The sequence below is a fragment of the Labrus mixtus genome, chromosome 8 (genome assembly GCF_963584025.1).
Source record: "Labrus mixtus chromosome 8, fLabMix1.1, whole genome shotgun sequence".
Lineage (NCBI taxonomy): Eukaryota > Metazoa > Chordata > Actinopteri > Labriformes > Labridae > Labrus > Labrus mixtus.
Window position 1 is genome coordinate 20,816,379 of NC_083619.1, and position 19,698 is coordinate 20,836,076.

The window sequence follows — 19,698 nt, forward strand, 5'->3', positions numbered from 1 at the left end:
TTCAGACTCATCCTTTAATCTTGTTATTTTTGCCACCTAAACTTGTGATTATAATTTTATTTATAGGCTGCAGAGCAAGCAAAAGCAAGCCCTGCTTTAGTTGCGAAGGATCCCTCCACCTCAACAAACAAAAAAGAAGAAGAAGACTTGGCTAAGGGTAATGACTCATTTTTGATCCTTTAAGTAAACATCGCTTTGAAGAGGCTTTATTCTAAAAGCTTTCTGACTTTCATTTCATAAATCACTGTTTACATCAGATGTATGCATTGCAGATGTTTAGCTGTTTTTGAAGGCATTAAAGGGCAAATGCTTAATTTTATGCATCTGTCTTTTTCTGTTTCAGCCATTGAGCTGTCACTGAAGGAGCAACGCCAGCATCCACAGACCTCCCTGTCGAGCCTTTACCCAAGCACCTCCAGCCTACTCTCCTCACACAAGTCTGATGGCAGGAAGGTCCGCGCCATCTATGACTTTGAGGCAGCCGAGGACAACGAGCTAACCTTCAAATCAGGAGAAATCATCACGATCTTAGACGACAGGTGAACATTTTTTTCTAAAGATTATCTTTGGGGGTTTTCTTTCATTTGGATAGGATAGCTGTAGAGTGGCAGGAAATGTGGGCAGGGTGATTGGGGGTTGAAATGCACCATACAGTGTCAGGATCTTGAGTCGAACCTGCAACCACTGCAACAAGGACTATGGCCTCTGTCCATGGGGCGTCTGCTCTCAGAGGGATTCATATTTGGCTGCTTTTTTAAATGTCCTTGAGTGAAGCACTGAGTCTGCCTGTTTTAAACATATCTCAAATTTAATTTATTAACATACTTGATCATGGAGTTTGATAAAAAAAACTAAAAGAAACCCCTCTTCTAAGTGAATGAATCCCTAATGGGATATCTGTCCAGCAGTAAAAAGACCGCAATTAAATCTGTATTTGTTTTTTTTTTCTGATCACTTTGGTCTGTTTGTTCTTTTAGTGACCCCAACTGGTGGAAAGGGGAAACATACCAGGGAGTAGGGTTGTTTCCATCCAACTTTGTCACAGCTGACCTCACCGCAGAGCCTGAGATGAGTGAGTAGGCACACACACATACTCTCACACACACACTCACACTCACACAACCATTATCCTCACATATCTAATGACATTTCTGCCTCTTTGATAGCACATCAAGTCCATTAGCAATATTGCTTTATTGATCGTAAAGAGGGAAAAACTTTATCACACACGTCGCTGATGGAACAATACCAGAAACACAGTGCAATTAAGACATTGGTTGCTCACACAGCACATTTCAGTAGGTTGTAATGACATGCGGTCAAAACTATACTGCCTGTAATTCTGGTAAGCCATACAAGAGTTGCGCTGATAGCCTTTTGGACACATTTCATCTTATGAAGAGAGTTGCTTTTCCATTTGTTACAAAAGCTGTGTCTGCCTTATTGATTTTCTTCTGTAGTTTCTGACCTGTTCATTTGCTACTGTAATGCTCTTGGCTTTGTCTGGTGGCATGATGCATGCTCTTCTCAAATCATCCCTCCTTAACAATAACTTCATCACTGCCAAAAGGGGTTCTACAGTGTGTGCCAACAAAACCGTTATCCTCTGCAATGCCAAACTTGTATCGTCTGCAGTGTTCGGTCGGATGTAGATATAAAAGAAAGTCCTCTGGAAGGAATTTATAGATCTATTGGTTCAACAATTGTTGACAATTTATTGCTGGATCTGTGTTGTCTGCATTTATAAAGAAGTTCTATTTTTAAAACCCCATGCAGAAAAGGTTCATAGTCTGGCATTAAATTGATTCCATGCAATCAAGTGTGATTTTTTTCAAGCCTCCTGGTAATATCCAAATGTTCTTAATTACTGGTCTTGTAATATCCCTAGTTGCTTGCACAACTTCATTATATTCCTTTGCATTTTCATTCTGCAATGGCGTCATCCCTCATAACCTTCATGCTGCATGAAAGCATACTACTAAACTTAATTTTCATCTGGTTTCTGGACCATAGCTAAATGTTCTCCTGCCTTTAAAATATCTGTAATGATTGCTTTTGCGTTGTTTTGCTGCTGCGGCACCCGCTGCTGCTTGGAAATCTCCAGTGAAGACGGAGAAGAAGACAGTACAGTTCAGTGAGGACATCCAGGTGGAGACCATAGAGCCTGAGCAAGAGCCTGTTTTTATAGATGAGGTAAGTTTCTTTGTTTTCACACTTTAATATGTTTAACGGTCACCTGCTGAGCTAAACGGAACATAGTAGCATTGACTTTTTCATAAAAAACACACTGAATTGAACTCATAGCATGAACCTGGAAAGTTTAATCTCAGAAACTTGATTGAAATCTTCCAGGACAAAATGGACCAGCTACTTCAGATGATCCAGAGTGCAGACCCAACAGACAACCAGTCGGACAGCGTGGAGTTGCTTCAGTTGGAAGGTGAAGCTAATTTTTTTCTCAATTGCTATAGAGTTTGTTAATGTATGTAAGTCAGAAGTCAGTGCCTGAATATAGAAGCTTTTCTGTCTGTTTTGACTGACGTGAATTTTATTTCAGATGAAATCATTAATTAGATGTTTATTTTATCTTTAGGTGCCTGCAATCAGATGGGGCCCCTCATTGACCAGAAGTTGGAGGATATAGACAGGTACATTGAGCTGTTGTTTGTTGTGTGTGTTAAGTTTGCTATTTTATTTGTTTTACAAGTAGTAGACATTTCTAAGTTGAGCTATCTTGTTTTGTGTTTACCAGGAAGCACTCAGAGTTGTCAGACCTAAATGTGAAGGTGATGGAAGCTCTGTCTCTGTATGCTAAGCTAATGAATGAAGATCCTGTCTACGCCATGTATGCCAAGCTGCAGAGCCAACAGTACTACATGCAGCAGCCGGCCAACGCAGCTCAACAGGTACAGTCACTTAGTCATATAGAGGTGACCCCGGGGCCGAAGCCCATGAGGGTCAGTCTTTTAAAAAGCATAAAATCCAAACCTGCTGCCATCAAAGCGGGTAAACTAAAGGTGTAAAGGTTTAAAGGGAACTTGGTGGACTGCAAAATGTTATTGAAGACTCAAAAGTAAAATCACTCGACAGCACAGTAGATATGTACGTTGAAGTATAATATTAAGACTGTCAATTGATTCATTTTTTTAAATATTAATTGCCAAATTTCAAAAGTTAATCGGGATTAATCAGTAGTACAAAAATTTTATTTTTCGCATTTAAAAATAAAAACTGTTAAGCTTTTATTTTGAATTTTTGTACTGTCTTAAAAAGAACTGTATGTGCTGTTTGAATTCAACCCTACTTTTATTTTGAAATAAAGTAAGGACCTGGTAGAAACAAAAATGAAATAAAAACAGCTAAAAGGAACAGGAAAAGAGAAATGATTGACGTTGTAAAGAAGATATTACTTCTTACTTATCAGCTGAGCTGTCTGAGAGTTTTTTAAAGCGAAATGAGAAATAAGACATTCAAAGATGAAGCAGTGTCCTTTTCCTTCACTGTGACTACAGGGAGACACTGCGGGGGCTTATCCACAGTTAAGTGATAAAATAGCCTGCGATTAATCACGATTATTAAAAACTGAATTGACCTTAATGAATTGAAATAACAATTTAATGCCCTTTTAATGAAAGTTGAAGGAACAATCTGAGAGCATGATTTACCTTCAGAAGCTTGAGCTCTTTACTGTATCATAACCTACTATTTAACAAAGTTTCTTCTTTTAACAGGCTTAGTCCTTCATTAACCCTCGATATGTGCTTTGCTTGTATGTGACCCTAGGTGTACCATGGTCAGCCTGCATCAGGTTCTTACGCCATGAGCGGCACCGCGGTGCAGGGTTACACCGTTCCAATAGAACAACTTCCAGCTGGAACCCCCATACCTGGTCAGCCAGCCCCTAGGTGAGTCTCTCACACACCCTGTTTTGGCAATATTCTGAAACGAGTGCATTTTCTCCCCTACATGGGCACTGTGATATATAGAAGAAAAACTATTTATTGCCAATTTACAGACAGCAGGATATGAGGAAATGCTGCTTTACTCCTTTACATTATTGTATTCTCATTTAGATTGTGTTTAACTTTTTATTTCCAATCAAACCTTTGTTTGTAATGAAAGTTCTAAAATTGAGTCTCTGACTCTTTTGTCTTTTCATTAACCACAGAATGAACCAGGCTTTAACGTGTGACAGAAATAAAGAAGACACATTTCTTTTGCTACAGCCCCAATCATTAAAAAATATACTTCAGTATATTTGGTATGAAGCCTTGTTGTCTTATCTGCTCCATATTGTTGCTGGTGATTCCAGCTCAAAGCTTCTTCCATGTTAAGCTGCAGTTAGACAAATGCAGTATCTTAATTCACCAACAAAGTCAGTGACCACTCTACTGCTGTTAACTGTGTTTATTCACAAATGATTGAAATAGCATAGTTTCTACCACTCCTTGTTATAAACGCTGATATTTGCAGGAACTGGTGAGTCCTAATTGAAAAACATAATGACCCTCATCAGCGCCTTAGTTTTACCGGTCCTTTTGAAGATTGCACTTTTTTCTTTTCTTTTTAGACAGTTTGTCATAATGCATTCCTTTCTTCCACATGCTGTTCAATGAGTCTTCCTTGCTGTAGATATTGAATACATTTTGCTTCACTGTTTCCCACAGTGATGTTCATATGTACATGGGCCAGCCGCCAGTCTACACAGCAGCTCCAGGTAGCATGGCCCCAGCAGAAGTACAGTCCTATCAGAACCAAGCACCAGGCACGACTCCCGCAGGCATGACGCAGACGTCAAACTACAGCACCCCCTCTGGGCCCAGCATAGCACCTTCCTCAGACGCCTCCCAGGCCCCTTACTCAGAGAAAGCCTTGCTATAGGGCCTGCTAAGCTCACTGGAATCCTCACGCATACACACACACATACATGCACCAGACCTTATCAAACAGTGGTCATGGATCATTTCTTTTATTATCATTTTATAATGGGGTTTATCATAAGACTTCAGATGGATGGAAAAAAAAAAACTAAACAGAGAACTAACTTAAAATTTGACACCCTAAAATATTCAAATAAATAGACGGTCTCAATCCAGGTTAAGACGTGATCATGACGGTTTAAACAGCTTTCACCAAGCACCACAAGCTCTGTATGTGTTCTTTTCTTTAGTGATTTATTTATTTAATTAATTAATATTCCATATGTTTATTCTTCTTCCTCTTCCTTATATCTATACGAGACACAGATATCTAGACATGCAGGAGCTTTAATTGCACTTGTGATTTGGTCATCATTAAAATCTGATCACTTCTTAATCTAAATCTGATGCCAATAAAATGTCTATTTTGATGTTTAAGACCTGACATTCATTGTCACTTTAATATGATTGGATTTAAAAACAGATGTGGTAATGCTTTATTTAATGGCTCAGTGATTTGGGAAATAAAACCCAGGAACTTTTATGGAAAGAATCGTATAATCTGATACCAATTTAAGGGGAAAGAACTACTCGTTAGATGATAGTTCATCTCGTAAGCATTTGTTGATTTCTACAGTAATGTATTTAAAACAGCGGCTCTTTTTAAACCCAAGTTAATATTTAGTCCTTTGTCATTTATGATTAGAAACCCTAAAAATTCAAACTTGTTATATTTTTCTGATGCTAGTCGGACCTATTTTAAGTCTACACTAGTAGCTAATTTTATTCATGAATTAGACATGCATTGAATTTACAGTGTTAAATGTGAAATTGGTATCACATTAAAAAGTTATTTTATGTAAAGTTCACAAGGAAGTATTTGAAAAATGACGGATTTATTGAATAAGGTGTTACCAAAATTGGCTGCCATCAACCTCAAAGCAAAATATGTATGCAGTGACTGTGATCTTACTCCAGGCAGGTGTACAGCGGTGCACACAAACACAAGTTGCACAAGTTAGTTCACACATCATCAGCAGTTTGTTGTACTAAACTTTCACTCGCACACTAACTCCAGTAGAAATCCACAACATGTCTCAGCCTTTACACAAACTAAAAGCAACCACAGTGCTTATCATGTCACACTAAAAAGGGTCACAAGTTCACATTTATATATATTTTTTCTTTTAATTAAAAAAAAAAGAGGACTTTTAGCTATGCTGAGAACGTTAGGCTACTGCATTCTGTATATGTCGTCGACTTTTAGAAGTACTGAAAACTGAAGCCACTTTGTTTATTTTGGAGGGAAACCAGAGGTGTAAAAGCATGCACATGACTCTTGTATATACTGTAATGAACTAGTAGTGTAGCCACATGATGACCTCATGGGTGGGGCCGTTGTTAGCACAGCTCCGGGTGTTCCTCTCAGCCTTAAAGGTGAACTCTGCTGCAGGTGTTACTTTCTTTCTTTCCCGGTGTAAAAGCCAAAGAGAACAAAGTGGGGAAAAAACACACGACAGAAAATATTTTTTTTTAAGTCTTCTTTTTCTTTCCTTCCTTTTATTGTACAATGATTGACTCCTCCTTTCATGCTGCAGAGTTTTCCTTTTCAAACTGAGCTGTGTCTCCATTCACGGGCTGTACTAACACACTCGCTCCACACGCTTGGCTACTGAAGGGGGGGAACTCTGTGAACCGCCCCAGTGTCTTTGAAGCATCTCTTTAGTCAGTGTTGAGAATTGAATACAATGTTTTTTTGTAGTGCATTTTAATTTATGTTTCGATTCTTGTTATGCTATTTTAAATGGAGAAGCAGTGCAGGATGTACGTATTCAGAGAAAAGCGGAATATGTGATGTTCTGCCTGACTTAGTTGTATATTTAAATCACATGAGAACATGGACTCACTCTTCTCTCTGTGTTTGATACATGCTTATTGTACTGTAGGGTCAAATGGTAATGTGAAAAACAGATCACACCTACCCCCCCCCCCATGCATTTCAATCCTGTCCTTCTCTCAGAGCTGTCTTAACACTAAAACAAATTCTACCTGAAGAAGATCAGAAGTACGGTTTCTGGAGAAGTACAGTCTGGATTTTTTAAATAACTCAAATTCTCTCCAAGTTAAGTTACAGAGACACGTCAAAAGGCATGAAAGATCAAATGTTGTACAAGCAAACGTCTCATACCTTACATTTTACTACGCACTACCTGTTTATAAGTTTTGGGGGAGAACTTAATGCTTATCAATAATGATCAGATTTCAAAAAGTTGGTGAAAAAGCGAATATATTTATGTTGTTGTATTATGTTGAATGATGCCACATGAAGGAATTATGACGCTGTTTTAAGTCACTAGGTTTTCCAATTGCAGGGCAGATTGGTGTGTTGATCTGACTGTAAATTTGTGTCCTTTCAAAAACTCATGAAGTCCTTCGTTTGAAATGTGCTACACCTTATGATCTCTTAGCCACCTTGAGTTTATAAAAAACAACCCAAAAAAGTTAACCTGGGACTTGGAGAAGAAGAGGCCGTTGTATTCTCCAGAACTGGATTCAAGCATTAATATAGTTTATTCAAAGACATGAAGTCCTTTCTGCAGCCTTTGAATACGACCGAGGGTGAAGAAGTGTTAATCATTTTTGGATGGATGAGGGCTGAAAATATAAAATATATAAATAGTAGCAGCTATTCTGGGACCAGGGAACCAGGAGCCAGTTAATCATCACACATCTTCCTGATGTGTTGGAGCTCAGATGTAACTTTATTGCACAGGATTGAGATGCTGCCTGTTTTTAAGTTTTAATCCAACATCTTTATTGTAAAAGTCTCAAACTTGTACCCTGCTGTTTGTATGTATTATTTTAACCATACTTATTAATTGATATTCACAATAAAACCAGGCCAAATGTACAGAATAATATGGAATGCACTGTCGTCTCTTTTTCTGTTGCTTTTCTGGGCAAATATGAGAGAACTTGTTTTTAATTAGTTCAACCCTGATGAGAGTTTCACTGACAAGGGGCAGTTTGAGAAAGAGCCCTAAAAAGCTATTTTCAAAATAAGCTTCAAACTTTTGAGTGATAATTTTGATGATGATTTTTCTTTTTAAGTTAGAACAGCTTTCAGTGTTCTGCATGAAAGATCTAATTACAAATTTGTTCACTTTCTCATTCACTCATTTAGAGGAAGCAAACAACAAATGCATATATACACACACACACACAATATTAAAAACAAAGGCATGAGTTTTTTACTTTACTCCGTTCTTCCAGACTGTCCTTTAAAACCACAACACAGACAAAAACATAAACATTTAATAATCACATTGACAACTTCAAGCAAAACCAATATTAACTAATCATCTAAATAAACAAAATACTTAACAATGCTGTCGCAACACAGACACACTTTTCCCTCGACTTCCTTCAACTTTCATCACATCAGCGCATCCTGGATTCATACACAATTCAGTCACATTGTACAACCTGCACACCATCAACACAAAGCATCCCGTAGTACAAATGTACTTAAAATTAATTTCCTGCCTCTTCATTTGGCCAGCTCTGCAGCTCCCATGCTTTACGAAAGTGTGGTTGATCCTCATACTTTCATCTCTGATCAGATTTCCTTTTTAACCCCAACAGTGTTTAAGTAACATTTGAATGAAAACATTACAAAACTGTTAATCTTATCTGATGTAACCTCACACACAGGCCTGGTCCTAATTTGAAGTACATTCATCAATTGATATACAGTTACTGATTTTATTAGACTTAGCTAATCTTGTTTTTGTTTAATACAAAAGTTCAGCAAGAAATGTTCCCTTGATGAAGATGATGATGTTCAGTATTTGGTGAAACTGTTTCCCATTTAAGTTCATTAACTGAGTGATCATGTGTGAAGCTGCTGTTGTTGGTTCACTTGTTGTGTTGCATCATATAAAGAGGTGTTTCTGTTATTTAGCAGACCTGACTGATACGATTCAACATCACCACCGAGGCCTCCAAAATCATTCAGTTTAATGAACACCTCTTTAAAGCAGACGGGTCAAAACAATTTATAGAATAATGAGAACAATAATAATAATAAATTAGATTTATATAGCGCTTTTCTAAATACTCAAAGATGCTTTGACAGGAAACAACAAAAAACAAAGCAAAATCTAAGAGAACAATACAACAGGAGTAGTGTCGAGGGAAGAGGATGAGAGTCAGTGGTTGTAGGCAGTGATGAAAAGGTGAGTTTTTAGGGATTTCTTGTCGGAATTGAGTGTGGGGGAGTCTCTGATGTTTTTAGGGAGAGAGTTCCAAAGGGAGAGAGCGGCAATGGAGAAGGCCCTGTCCCCGCCAGGACCGAAGGTTGGTCCTGCATCCGCAGACCTGAGAGTGCGGGTGGGAGTGTGCTGGTGGAGGAGCTCAGACAGGTAGGGGGGAGCCAGGTTGTGGAGGGCTTTGTAGGTGAGGATGAGGAGTTTGAACTGGATACGCTGGGGGATGGGGAGCCAGTGGAGGTCATGAAGAAGACAGAAGATAGAAGAGGGAAATGATTGCCCTGCTTTTGAGTTAAACTCCAGTTGTTTGTGATGTTCCCAAAACATTTTTTTAATTGTGAGTGTGTATTTCTTGCCAAACTTTAATCCCAGTTGATGCTTCATTCATGAAATTGTGTTGCATAGAATACTTTAGCCTGGACATCCATGTTTTCCCGAACTTCAAAAATGGTCCTCTACCCTGCCACTAGATGGCATCAGTGTTCATGAAATCTAGAAAGAATAGACAGAAGATAGAAGTTTGACCAACTCATGATATCAGTTTTCTTTAGCAGCGGTAAGTGGTGGGTATTTTCCTCATGGAAATTATAAGGAAACATTTAACTTGCGTTGCATTTTTGGTTTGGCTGAAATCCTAGAGAAAACTAAATTTATGGAGATACTCAATGTATTAGATTTTCACATATCTTTAATATTTTGTTCATCAAAAACAACACATGTTAAAGTTAGAAAAGAGTGTTAATATGATCAAGTAATTTGGTATGGATCATTGGCTCAGTGTAGTTTTCTCCTTGAGATCATGGGATGAGAGTGCTCTTTTTGTAAGCCCATATAAAGTGAGCATGAGCAGCTCATTACCTCAGCAATAAAATAATACTGCCTCCTGTGCAGTGTAAGCAATGTCAGTGTGCAGAGTCCAACAGCTCCTCCGTCTCGTTTCGTGGGAGATAATTGTCAAAGTCTTTAGCTCCCAGGTCAGACCACATACTGGAGTTCAGGGACCACCATGCCCTCCGGGAAGAACATCAAACTCATCCTGTATGAGCTGCTGCAGTTTGCGGCCCTGATCGTGCCAGTGTTTGTGATCATGGAGAGGTTCGCCAGACTCATTCGGAATGTTAGAGGAGGCGATCTCACGGCCTACTGGCTGGTGGTGGCGGCCTCCATCGCCTACGTGACCTCTGTGACCCTGCTGGTGTGGGTCCCCCTGAAATATGTGACCCTGAAGCAGAGGAGGTTTATCTTGGAGATCACACAGTGGTGAGTACAGCTGTTGATGAGATGAAGCAACATACCTGAAACACAGTGAACACAGTCAGAATGACTAGAACAATGAAACCTTTTGGAACAAGTTTGGGATTTCAGCCTTTATGAAGAAAGTTGTCGAAGAGAAAAACATTTCAGTAACAACAGCAGTGGCACAACTACTTACACTATTGTAAATGAGTCTTCTAATCGTAAGGTATTGCCAAATAATATCCAAAGTTAAAAAAGTTATGATCATGATGTGACATGACCCCTGGTGTTGTACATTGAAGCTGCTTGATGTGATGTACATTTCAACTACTTTATATTGTTGTTGAATTTCTAGTGTAGCCTATATGCTTCTTTAATTTTAATTCAAACATATTGTATTTACAATGTATGAGGTCATGTCTGAGAAAGGCCTGATACTGTATGAAACTTAAAAGAAATGACTGAATCTTCCCTAGAAATACAAGTTAAATGTATAAGATTTACAATGCATGCCCTGCTACATGTAGTTATACTCTGACCCTCTACTTCTACAGATACTCTATGTCTGGTTTATCTGCAGCTTTGGAGGGCTTATACTAAATAACATTAACTCACTCTATCTAGATATCTCTTAAATTGACATCCCTGAGTCGGTTCACGTATATAATTAATCTTCTTCACATGTGCTACACTTGTCATAGCATTTTTTTTAAATCACATAAATGGCATGTAGGCACAGTCTCCTTTAGCTTTGCTCTAATGTATAACTTACTGTAACTGGTTTCCATAGACATCCCACAATGCAGTGAGTAAAAACTGAACCATTTTCAGCTCAAATGTTTCATAAGAATAATGAAGAGTTATGTATTTATGTATAATAATTGATTTGAATATCTTACATGCCTGGTTGTTTCTTCTTCAAATGTCGACTAATACTACTTGTTTTGTTTTCCCAGGAGACCCACAGCACTGGCGTACATCATCCTGTGCACATTGCCTTGTTCTGCTATTCTAATAGCCAGCTCCAAGGTAAAGTCATCAAGACGGATTGCGCTTGTCTCTGTGAAGCACCTGTTGATGTTTTGTTCTGTCGTGCGCTGCCCCGGGGTCCTTGAAGAGGCTTATTCGTTGTAAACAGTCCATTTGTGGCACCAACTCGTTTGTGTGTGTGTGTGTGTGTGTGTGTGTGTGTGTGTGTGTGTGTGTGTGTGTGTGTGTGTGTGTGTGTGTGTGTGTGTGTGTGTGTGTGTGTGTGTGTGTGTGTGTGTGTGTGTGTGTGTGTGTGTGTGTGTCTGTCTGTCCTGCCTTTTGTAAGAGGATGTGTTTAAAGGACAATAATGATTCACTCGGTGATGGTGGACACGGCACATTGCCCCACAGAGAAAGTCAAAAGATGCCATGTCACCAGTTTTGCTCACTCTCTCTCGTGTTTTGTGCTTTTGAAAAGGTGCATCCACATATTTCTCTCCCTGTGTACTAGAGGTGGAGGAAAAAATCCATACAGTTTAGTATCGGGATATTTTGTGCAGCAATATTTTATCACGTATCAATATTTTAGATATGGTTTTTAATTTTTAACTGCTGAAGGGGGTTGCAAAATTCATTTTAATCAAGTTCAATCAGACTGAAATACCAACAGTTCAGATTGTGAGGTGCATGCAGCCTCTTACAGGGTTTGACTTTGATCACAGTGTTGATCAGTCTGTGAGCTTGACTCACATTGTGTAGAAATAAAAAGACTGAAGTGAGATGAATAAACCGAGAATATTTTCTTATCTGAAAAAACAGCTCTTGATTTCCTTTAGTGTAGTGGACATAATATGCAGTTAAAAAGCCTAATGGCATATTGAATCGCAATTCTCAGCATAATCGCAAAATGTTTAAAATCGCAAAAGAATCAATTGTGTCTCGAGCATCACGATAATATCGTATCGTGATGATTCCCACCCCTTCTGCATACTGAGAAGGACTTTGGCATGATCTGGAATAAAATAAAAAGGCAGGGGGAATGTGCGCTCTGTCACGAGACTACACCTGAAACCTGAGGTATTCAGTAACCAACAGGGACCATAACAGGTTGACCATTAACGCAAACTTTAATACCATCCAGTACAAAAAGACAGGAATTTTTACACACGTGACTCTGTGTCTTTAATTGATGTAATCTTAGACGAGTCAGAACATAAACAAGAGGTACGAGCCACAAAGATTTGTCACACACATTCAGACATATAATATGTCTTAATCTTGAGTTAAGGCCATTCAGCAGCATCTTAATGTCCATAATGATGGGGAAATAAAAAACCCTGAATGGCTTCATAAAACTTGGGAAGCAGGATATCCTCCTTCTCACTTCAGCCAAATGCCATAACCAAGAGTTTCAGTTTGATGTCTTTCTGCCCCCTCTCTCATCATTTTTAAGTGTAAGATCAATATTAACTCCGCTCTAATCACATTTGTGTTTGTTATTATATTTTAGGTGCAAGTGGACGGTGGAGTAAAACGTGATCTGTTCACTGAGTTACCCGTCTCCTTGGTATTAATGTCTCTTATCTGTGTGGACATCATAGAGAGGATCCGGCCCTGCAGGCTCCTCGGACAATGTAAGTCCTAACGTTATTGGCTGAAAGAAGCCTGTGGCTCCTTTCCCGCATGTCAATCCCCACTCTCTCTCTCTCTCCCTGATTTCCGACTCTAATCACTGTCCTATCTCTCCATTAAAGGCACAAAAAGCCCCCCAAAAAATATAATAATAAAAATCTACCTGTACTTTCCGCTGAACTTCTGCCTCAGTCATATTGTAGACGGTTTATATTTGACCACTGAACACTGTCAGACGAAGTGTTTATCTTTATGCTGTACCTACACATGTATAGGACAGAATCAGCGAAAAGAAAAGAAAAACCCGCTTGCCCTCAGGGGTCGCCAAAATCAACGCAAAATGAAACTCTTCAAAGGTGCTTGGATTCAATTTTAAAAATCTGGCTAACCTGCATAGAAAAAAATGAAAAATCATTTTGTTTTTGTGTTAACTCTAAGTCAGTGTTTTTATATCTGAATTTGTTCTGTTTAATTGTTTTGGTATTAGTTAAATACGTTTGACCTGGTTGTAAAGCACTGAAACTATATGAAGAAAAGCTTTATCTAATGACAGGTACTTTTTAAGTCCTGAAATAAATCTGCATGAAGGTCAAAACGTCTTTTTATTGGCACATTTTTTATATAGGTGATGGATCATCCTGATTTCATTAAGCAGCTTTATTTTATATGTATTAATCTTTTACTGACAGGTGTATCTTTGTGTTTTTCCCTCTCTGTTCACATCAGGAAGGGCAAACTAACAACTGAAACACCTCTTTGAATAATGTTTCATTCAGAGTCACTTGAAAGGATGAAAAAGACTATTTCCAATGATTGTCTGGACTTTTAACAATATCAATCAATCAATCAATCAACTTTTTTTTGTATAGCGTCAACTCATAACAAGTGTTATCTCGAGACACTTTACAAGAAGCAGGTAAAATACCTTACTCTTTGTTATGTTACAAAAAGCAGGTAAAAGACCTTACTTATTGCTATGTTACAAAGATCCGGCCTATCCATCATGAGCACTTTAGCAAAGCAGCAAAAGTTACAGTGGTAAGAAAAAACTGCTTTATTAAAAGGCAGAAATCTTCGGCCGGATCCCCGGCTCATGACGAAACAGTCTTCACAGGCCTAGACTGCGCTGGGCTTGGAAAGGGATAGGGGGAGAGATGGGATAAGATGCAGGAAGAGGGATAGAGAGCAAGGGGGTGGGGGGAGGTAGACCGTCCATCAGCAATCCGTTGGGGAGGGGAGGGGGTGTGGGGGGGTTGTTCTGGCAGGCCGCCAACCCACGATCCGGTGGGGAGGGGGTAGTGGTGGGGTGGGGGTTGTTCTGGCAAGCCGTCAACCGACGATCTTGAGGAGCCTAGGAGAGCTCAAGAGCTCCCAGGAAAGTAGGTGGTTAGTGACTGAGATTTATATATTATATATTTTATAGATTAATATCCCTGCTATATTCAGAGTTCATGTAACAGCTGGTGTTGTGTGCTTCGTCATTCGCAGCAGACAGCCTGGACTCTGACCTTGACATGGCAGGCCCAGTCCTCACCCACCTGGAGCAGGTGACCACGGTAACAGGCCAGCTGCACACTGATGAGGTCCCTAACGGTGTGACCCAAGACCACCCAGAGGTGAGGAATGGCAGCGCCTCAAGCAAATGGCAGGACCCTTCACGTCCAGCCAGCCGCTTGACAACCAACTCACGAGTGTCCAGCATGGCATACCTGTACTCCTCTTCCTCACGGCCCCGAGCGTACTCTGGTCCTCTGGGATTCTTTTGGAGGAGAGACGGGAGAGGGGAGGTGTTTGTGGATACTTTCCTGTTTTGGATGGACACAGTGGAGATGGTGAGAGTTGCAGGAGAGCCGTCTGTCTTCTACTCCGCCTGGGTGTTCCCCGTCTACATCCTGGCCTTCATGTCAACACTCCGCATGGTCATCACTCCCCAAAACCCTCTACTGTCCTTCGCTGGATTTGCCCTGCAAGACTTTCCTTTCTTCATCATCCGAGTGGCTCTGATTGCTGTGTTCGGCTATGTTACCCCCGTGTTGTACCCGCTGAAAAACGTGCTGGTGAGCCTGACTTTTATCTACTTCACATACGTGACCAAGCTGAGGATTTTCAAAAGGCAGAGCATGTTCTGAAGAGGAGTGGCACGTGCTGTTGTAAATAAAAGATCTGCTCTGATTGTGGATGGTGGAACAGTTAGTGTATTTATGTGGTGGGGAGGGGGTTGTGTTTATTTGCTACATTTTCCTTTTCTTTTCTTTTTTTACCACATTTCATTACAAAGTACAAAGTGTAAAATACAGTTATTTTCAAAACCCCTGAACTATATGTGATAAATGTTGTTTGTTTAATCACTTTTATTATTGTTTAATAAGTGTGGATTCATGATTTCGTCAATAAATATTTCTTTATAATGAAGTCCTGTGTTAATTAATAATGTTTTATTGTTTTTAATTTATTATATTTCTTCAATTATGAGTTAAATGTCAAATTAAAACATCCCTGAAGAAGCTCAAGTTGTTATCGAACTGCACTGATTTTTACTCCACTTTAAAATTAGCATCTGAAAAATGTCTCGGCTTATGGAACAAAAGGTTCAGTTCAATTCTGGAAAAAAATTAAATCTAGAAACCATGTATTTGAAATTGGAGCCAGTGCATGCAAGGACTACTTTTATCAGCTGCCACAGAGTAAAAAAAATGTGATGTAATAGAGACTTGGACTTGTGTAGATTAAAACACTTCTGTTTCAGACAAATGTTGCTGCCTGACAAAAACCCTGAAATTGACACAAAAGCTGTGTCTGTGTCCAGAGGATGAGGACACTGTCATTGAAGAAGAGACCCCATCATTCCAGATACGTATGTTTCCTCATAGGATAAATATGATTGCTCGTATTTAGAATAGCTTAGTTTGTATGTTCAATGACCCTTCACTTGCCAAGCTATGGAAATGCCACCAGTATAGGAACATCTGCATCTTTTTTTATGTCCCTTTATATCTCCACTAATACACTTATAAATGGATTTGTTCCCCTTCTGTGTATGTGTATAATGGCATAATTTAGCATAATGTAGGAAACCAGAAGAGTCATCAATCAACAATCTATGTCGCAGATTTCTTCTGCATGACATCTTCTTATTTAATGCGGAGTCAGCAGATAACACAATCTTCTTTTTATCTTTCTGATTTTCATTCTTTACGTTTTTCTTTTTCTGTCTATAATAAACAACCCCTCCTCTACCCCCCTATATCACGGTGCAGGCAACATGCTGGTTAATGCGCTTTTATAGCCATATAACTCACTGGAGTGTAACCTTGGAGTGTAAGTGTGTGTGTGTGTGTTTGTGGATCAAAACAGAATGCCAGGGAGACGCTGGTGTATAATCAAAGTCCTCAGCTGGCACACGTCTGACAGAATTACACCCCATGGAGCAGTCAGTCTTTGTGTGTCTGATGGGTGAGCAGGGGCAGCAGACAGACTGTTAAAAAGTCTGTGTTTCCTGTCCCTTCAAAGTAAACATAAAAAAGGGGAAATAGGAAAACAGCAACAACAATCCTGCTGCATCCGAGGCATAGTAAATAATAAGACTGAAAAAAGAATTTATATCAGTTTGAACCGTACTGCCTCACAGCGAGGGAAGATTTGTTAAGGGCGTAATAAATGACAAACACGGCTGGTGACAGAACGCCACACAAGCAGTAGACATTCACACAGAGGGACCAGAGCTGGCCTGCTTTCATTTACTGCTCAGAAAACTAAAATTAACTTCTCTTAATTTCCCTACAGCCGTGATCACTCCTCCTCCTCCTCCTACTCCTCCTCCTCCTCCTCCTCCTCCTCCTCCTCCTCCTCTGTGATTCATACTGTAATCTGCAAGAAAGCATTAGTGCAGCTTGACTCATTGTGGCCATTTTACAGTTCCCCATGTGTTGGCAGGCAGGAGACAACTTTTTTTTTTATTTCCCGTGACACGGAATGAACACTTCAAATGATCAAAGAAAAAAAAAAAGCAAGAGCCTGCATCTACACCTCCTAATGCGAGTCTGTGAGTTTCACATTCAACTGCAAAACCTTCTTGCAGCCAGAAGCTTTCTTTTAATGCATGCTCAGACGGGCTTTGCATTAATATCCATACAACTTCATATGTTGTATGCTAAAAATGAACCTTTTATTTTTACCTCTACCAAACTTTTTGTTTGTTTGTTTGTTTGTTTGTTTACAGGGCAGGATTACTGCAGTCCCCATTGTCATGAAACTTAAGGTGTAAGGTTGTAGACTTGACCAAGAGAGAACAATTACATTTCAGGCCAGATCTGGATCTAATTTGGAACGAGTTAAAATGTCTTATGCGTTTATGAATATAAACATGGATTATAAGTATGTGGTTAAAGTCACTGCTTCACTGCTGGTAATATTTGGATAGGCATAAACATACGTATACATAATTATTTGTGGTATATACACGTATATCATGGTTGCTCCTACAGATCTGCATTAGGACTGTATTATTTGCCTTGGCAGAGGTCTGTGTGTCTAGATGTTTTAGATGTTTTCCTTCATGACTAATTTACTGAAATCAGCTAAGACCCACTTTAAACACAAATCTTATTGTTTTGAGTTCTTTCTTGATCCAAGTGCAGCAACCTGAATTTTCTCTTTAAATATCAAACACACAAGAGCCATAGTCACCAACCAAACTCTGTGTCAAATGGTCTGTTGATAAATGTACATTTGTTGCTGAAAATACTGCAGCTTTTTTTTTTTAAATTTCAGCTGCCCTATATGCTTGGCTCTCAGGATATCAGTGGTTGTCTGTTTGTGCTGAATATCTCACCAAATTTAGGAAATTATTTAAAAGCAATTGTGGTCAAAATAGTATGAATCCTAAAGAATACTGTGATCTCATCACTATAGTCCCACGGAACTGGTTCATCCAGTACTTCAACTGCTACTGTATGGCTTGATATGATATTTTGGACAGATGTATCGTAATGACTTTGGGGGATCCCCCTGCTGTATATCCAGCTCCACCAGCAAGTTTTCACTTATCATGTGAAATAATATATATTCAATGGATGAACAGGCTGATACTTTGGCAATGACCTCTGTGGTCCCCAAAGGACCTCATTTTCCTTTGTCTTTTTCTGAAATATTTCAAAAACGATTTGAGTCTGTGAAATATGGCACTCATTGCCCCCTCAGGAGAAAAAGTAATAATCTTGGTGATCCCTTAACACAATCTTATATAGAGCCAATTACAGGAAAAAAATTGTCATAGTCGAATTCCTCTAATACTTGAGACCTTAACTGTACTGTAGTTTATTGGTTACCGTAATCACTATTTATGAAGATTTACTGTACATGTTGATCATGTAAGCCGGCTGATATAAGCCTCTGGATCAATGCACCACTGTGCTTAAGTGCAGCCTCCAATAACTGCTGGAGTAGCTGTTTACCCTTAGTTTGAAAAACAGACTAAATTTAACTTGAAAAGGTGACGAGCACTCATCTGTTATTTTGGAGACAAGTTTGATTCTTTTGGAAACAACTTGAAATATTCTCACTGCGCTGACAGATTTTCTTCACTCTTGTCGAGAGGTATCAGGTCTTAATAATAGACAGAAATGGCTTGAAAAGACTGACTTTTTTTTTTGCAGCAGTTAAGCAGAAGCAGAATTATCCCAAGCACCTTCACTGTCAGGGTAACATTAAAACAAGAGAGAGACAGCTGAGAGGAGAAACGACACAAAGGGAAGCAACAGTGGGAGGAGTGGGAGCAGACACTGTGGACACAGATGAGGAGAATAAGATAGAGGGGTGGAAAAAAAAAGAGAGCACAGATGAGATGACAGAGGAGAGGGAGGAGGAGAGATTTGGGGAGGGGGTGTTGCTGTTAAGGATGGGTGGAGGCTTTGTAAATGTGAGAGGCTGGAGGCACATTTAAATTCAGGCTGTGTGTCTCCTGCGCTAGCCGAATGTTACCTGCTCTAGCATGGCAACAGAAAGAGAGAGAGAGAGAGTCAGGGTTTCAGCTGCAGCCTCCACACATACACACACACACACACACACACACACACACACAGACAAAAACACACACACACACACACACACACACACACACACGTGCACAGACAGCCACAACAGGAGTGCAAGGAGTGACTCAGGTAAGCTCCTGATGAGAGAGAGAGGGAGCAGCGTGGTTGAGAGAGAGAGGGAGAGAAACTGGAGGAGGAGGAGCTACAGAGCTGAGATTTTTTAGGAAGGAGGAAGAAAAAGAAGGAATTGCATAGAAACCCCTGAAAATCTCTGTATGTGGACTCCTTGGGTGGGCTTACAGGGGAAGGAGAGACGGGGGATGCTGCAGACGCAGATGTGGAGGGATGCGAAAGCTCTGATTGGATAAATCTGACAGACTAGAGAGACACACACAGAGAGAGGAAAATGACATTTAGTTTTTTGTAGCAGGACTGTTCGGGGGGCTTAAGCTGGGGGAGGCTGGAAGGGAGGTTTGCAGACAGGGGTGAGTCGGGACAGAGGAGGGGGTGAGGCGAGGTGAACAGACACAGGATGGCAGATGGACCACCTGTCCTTCTGAGACGAGGTGAGCATATGAAGAAACACTAACCTCACATTTACACACTCCTAACTCCTGGGACAGTCTTCAGATTCAGGAA

The 19,698-nt window shown here is 39.8% G+C and overlaps 3 protein-coding genes across 3 annotated transcripts in view; all 3 read left to right on the top strand.

Moving 5' to 3' along the window:
• The window catches only part of LOC132979337 (collectin-12-like), a 47,662-nt gene extending 39,824 nt beyond the window's left edge, over positions 1-7,838 (top strand). The window contains exons 15-23 of the mRNA XM_061045055.1: positions 67-157; positions 344-539; positions 978-1,072; positions 2,105-2,193; positions 2,353-2,440; positions 2,594-2,648; positions 2,753-2,906; positions 3,784-3,905; positions 4,668-7,838. Of these exons, the coding sequence (XP_060901038.1) occupies positions 67-157; positions 344-539; positions 978-1,072; positions 2,105-2,193; positions 2,353-2,440; positions 2,594-2,648; positions 2,753-2,906; positions 3,784-3,905; positions 4,668-4,881 (1,104 nt within the window). The 3' untranslated portion in view covers positions 4,882-7,838. The remainder of the gene's footprint in view (positions 1-66; positions 158-343; positions 540-977; positions 1,073-2,104; positions 2,194-2,352; positions 2,441-2,593; positions 2,649-2,752; positions 2,907-3,783; positions 3,906-4,667) is intronic.
• A 2,231-nt stretch (positions 7,839-10,069) lies between these two features.
• On the top strand, positions 10,070-15,205 carry tmem236 (transmembrane protein 236). The gene is made up of 4 exons (XM_061045054.1): positions 10,070-10,450; positions 11,383-11,455; positions 12,906-13,029; positions 14,516-15,205. The coding sequence occupies exons 1-4, from the start codon at positions 10,197-10,199 to the stop codon at positions 15,154-15,156; spliced, it is 1,092 nt and encodes a 363-aa protein (XP_060901037.1). The 5' UTR covers positions 10,070-10,196; the 3' UTR covers positions 15,157-15,205.
• A 2,805-nt stretch (positions 15,206-18,010) lies between these two features.
• cacnb2b (calcium channel, voltage-dependent, beta 2b) overlaps positions 18,011-19,698 on the top strand; it is a 37,925-nt gene continuing 36,237 nt past the window's right edge. Inside the window, exon 1 of the mRNA XM_061045053.1 lies at positions 18,011-19,625. The gene's annotated coding sequence lies outside the window, so the exon portion shown is untranslated. The remainder of the gene's footprint in view (positions 19,626-19,698) is intronic.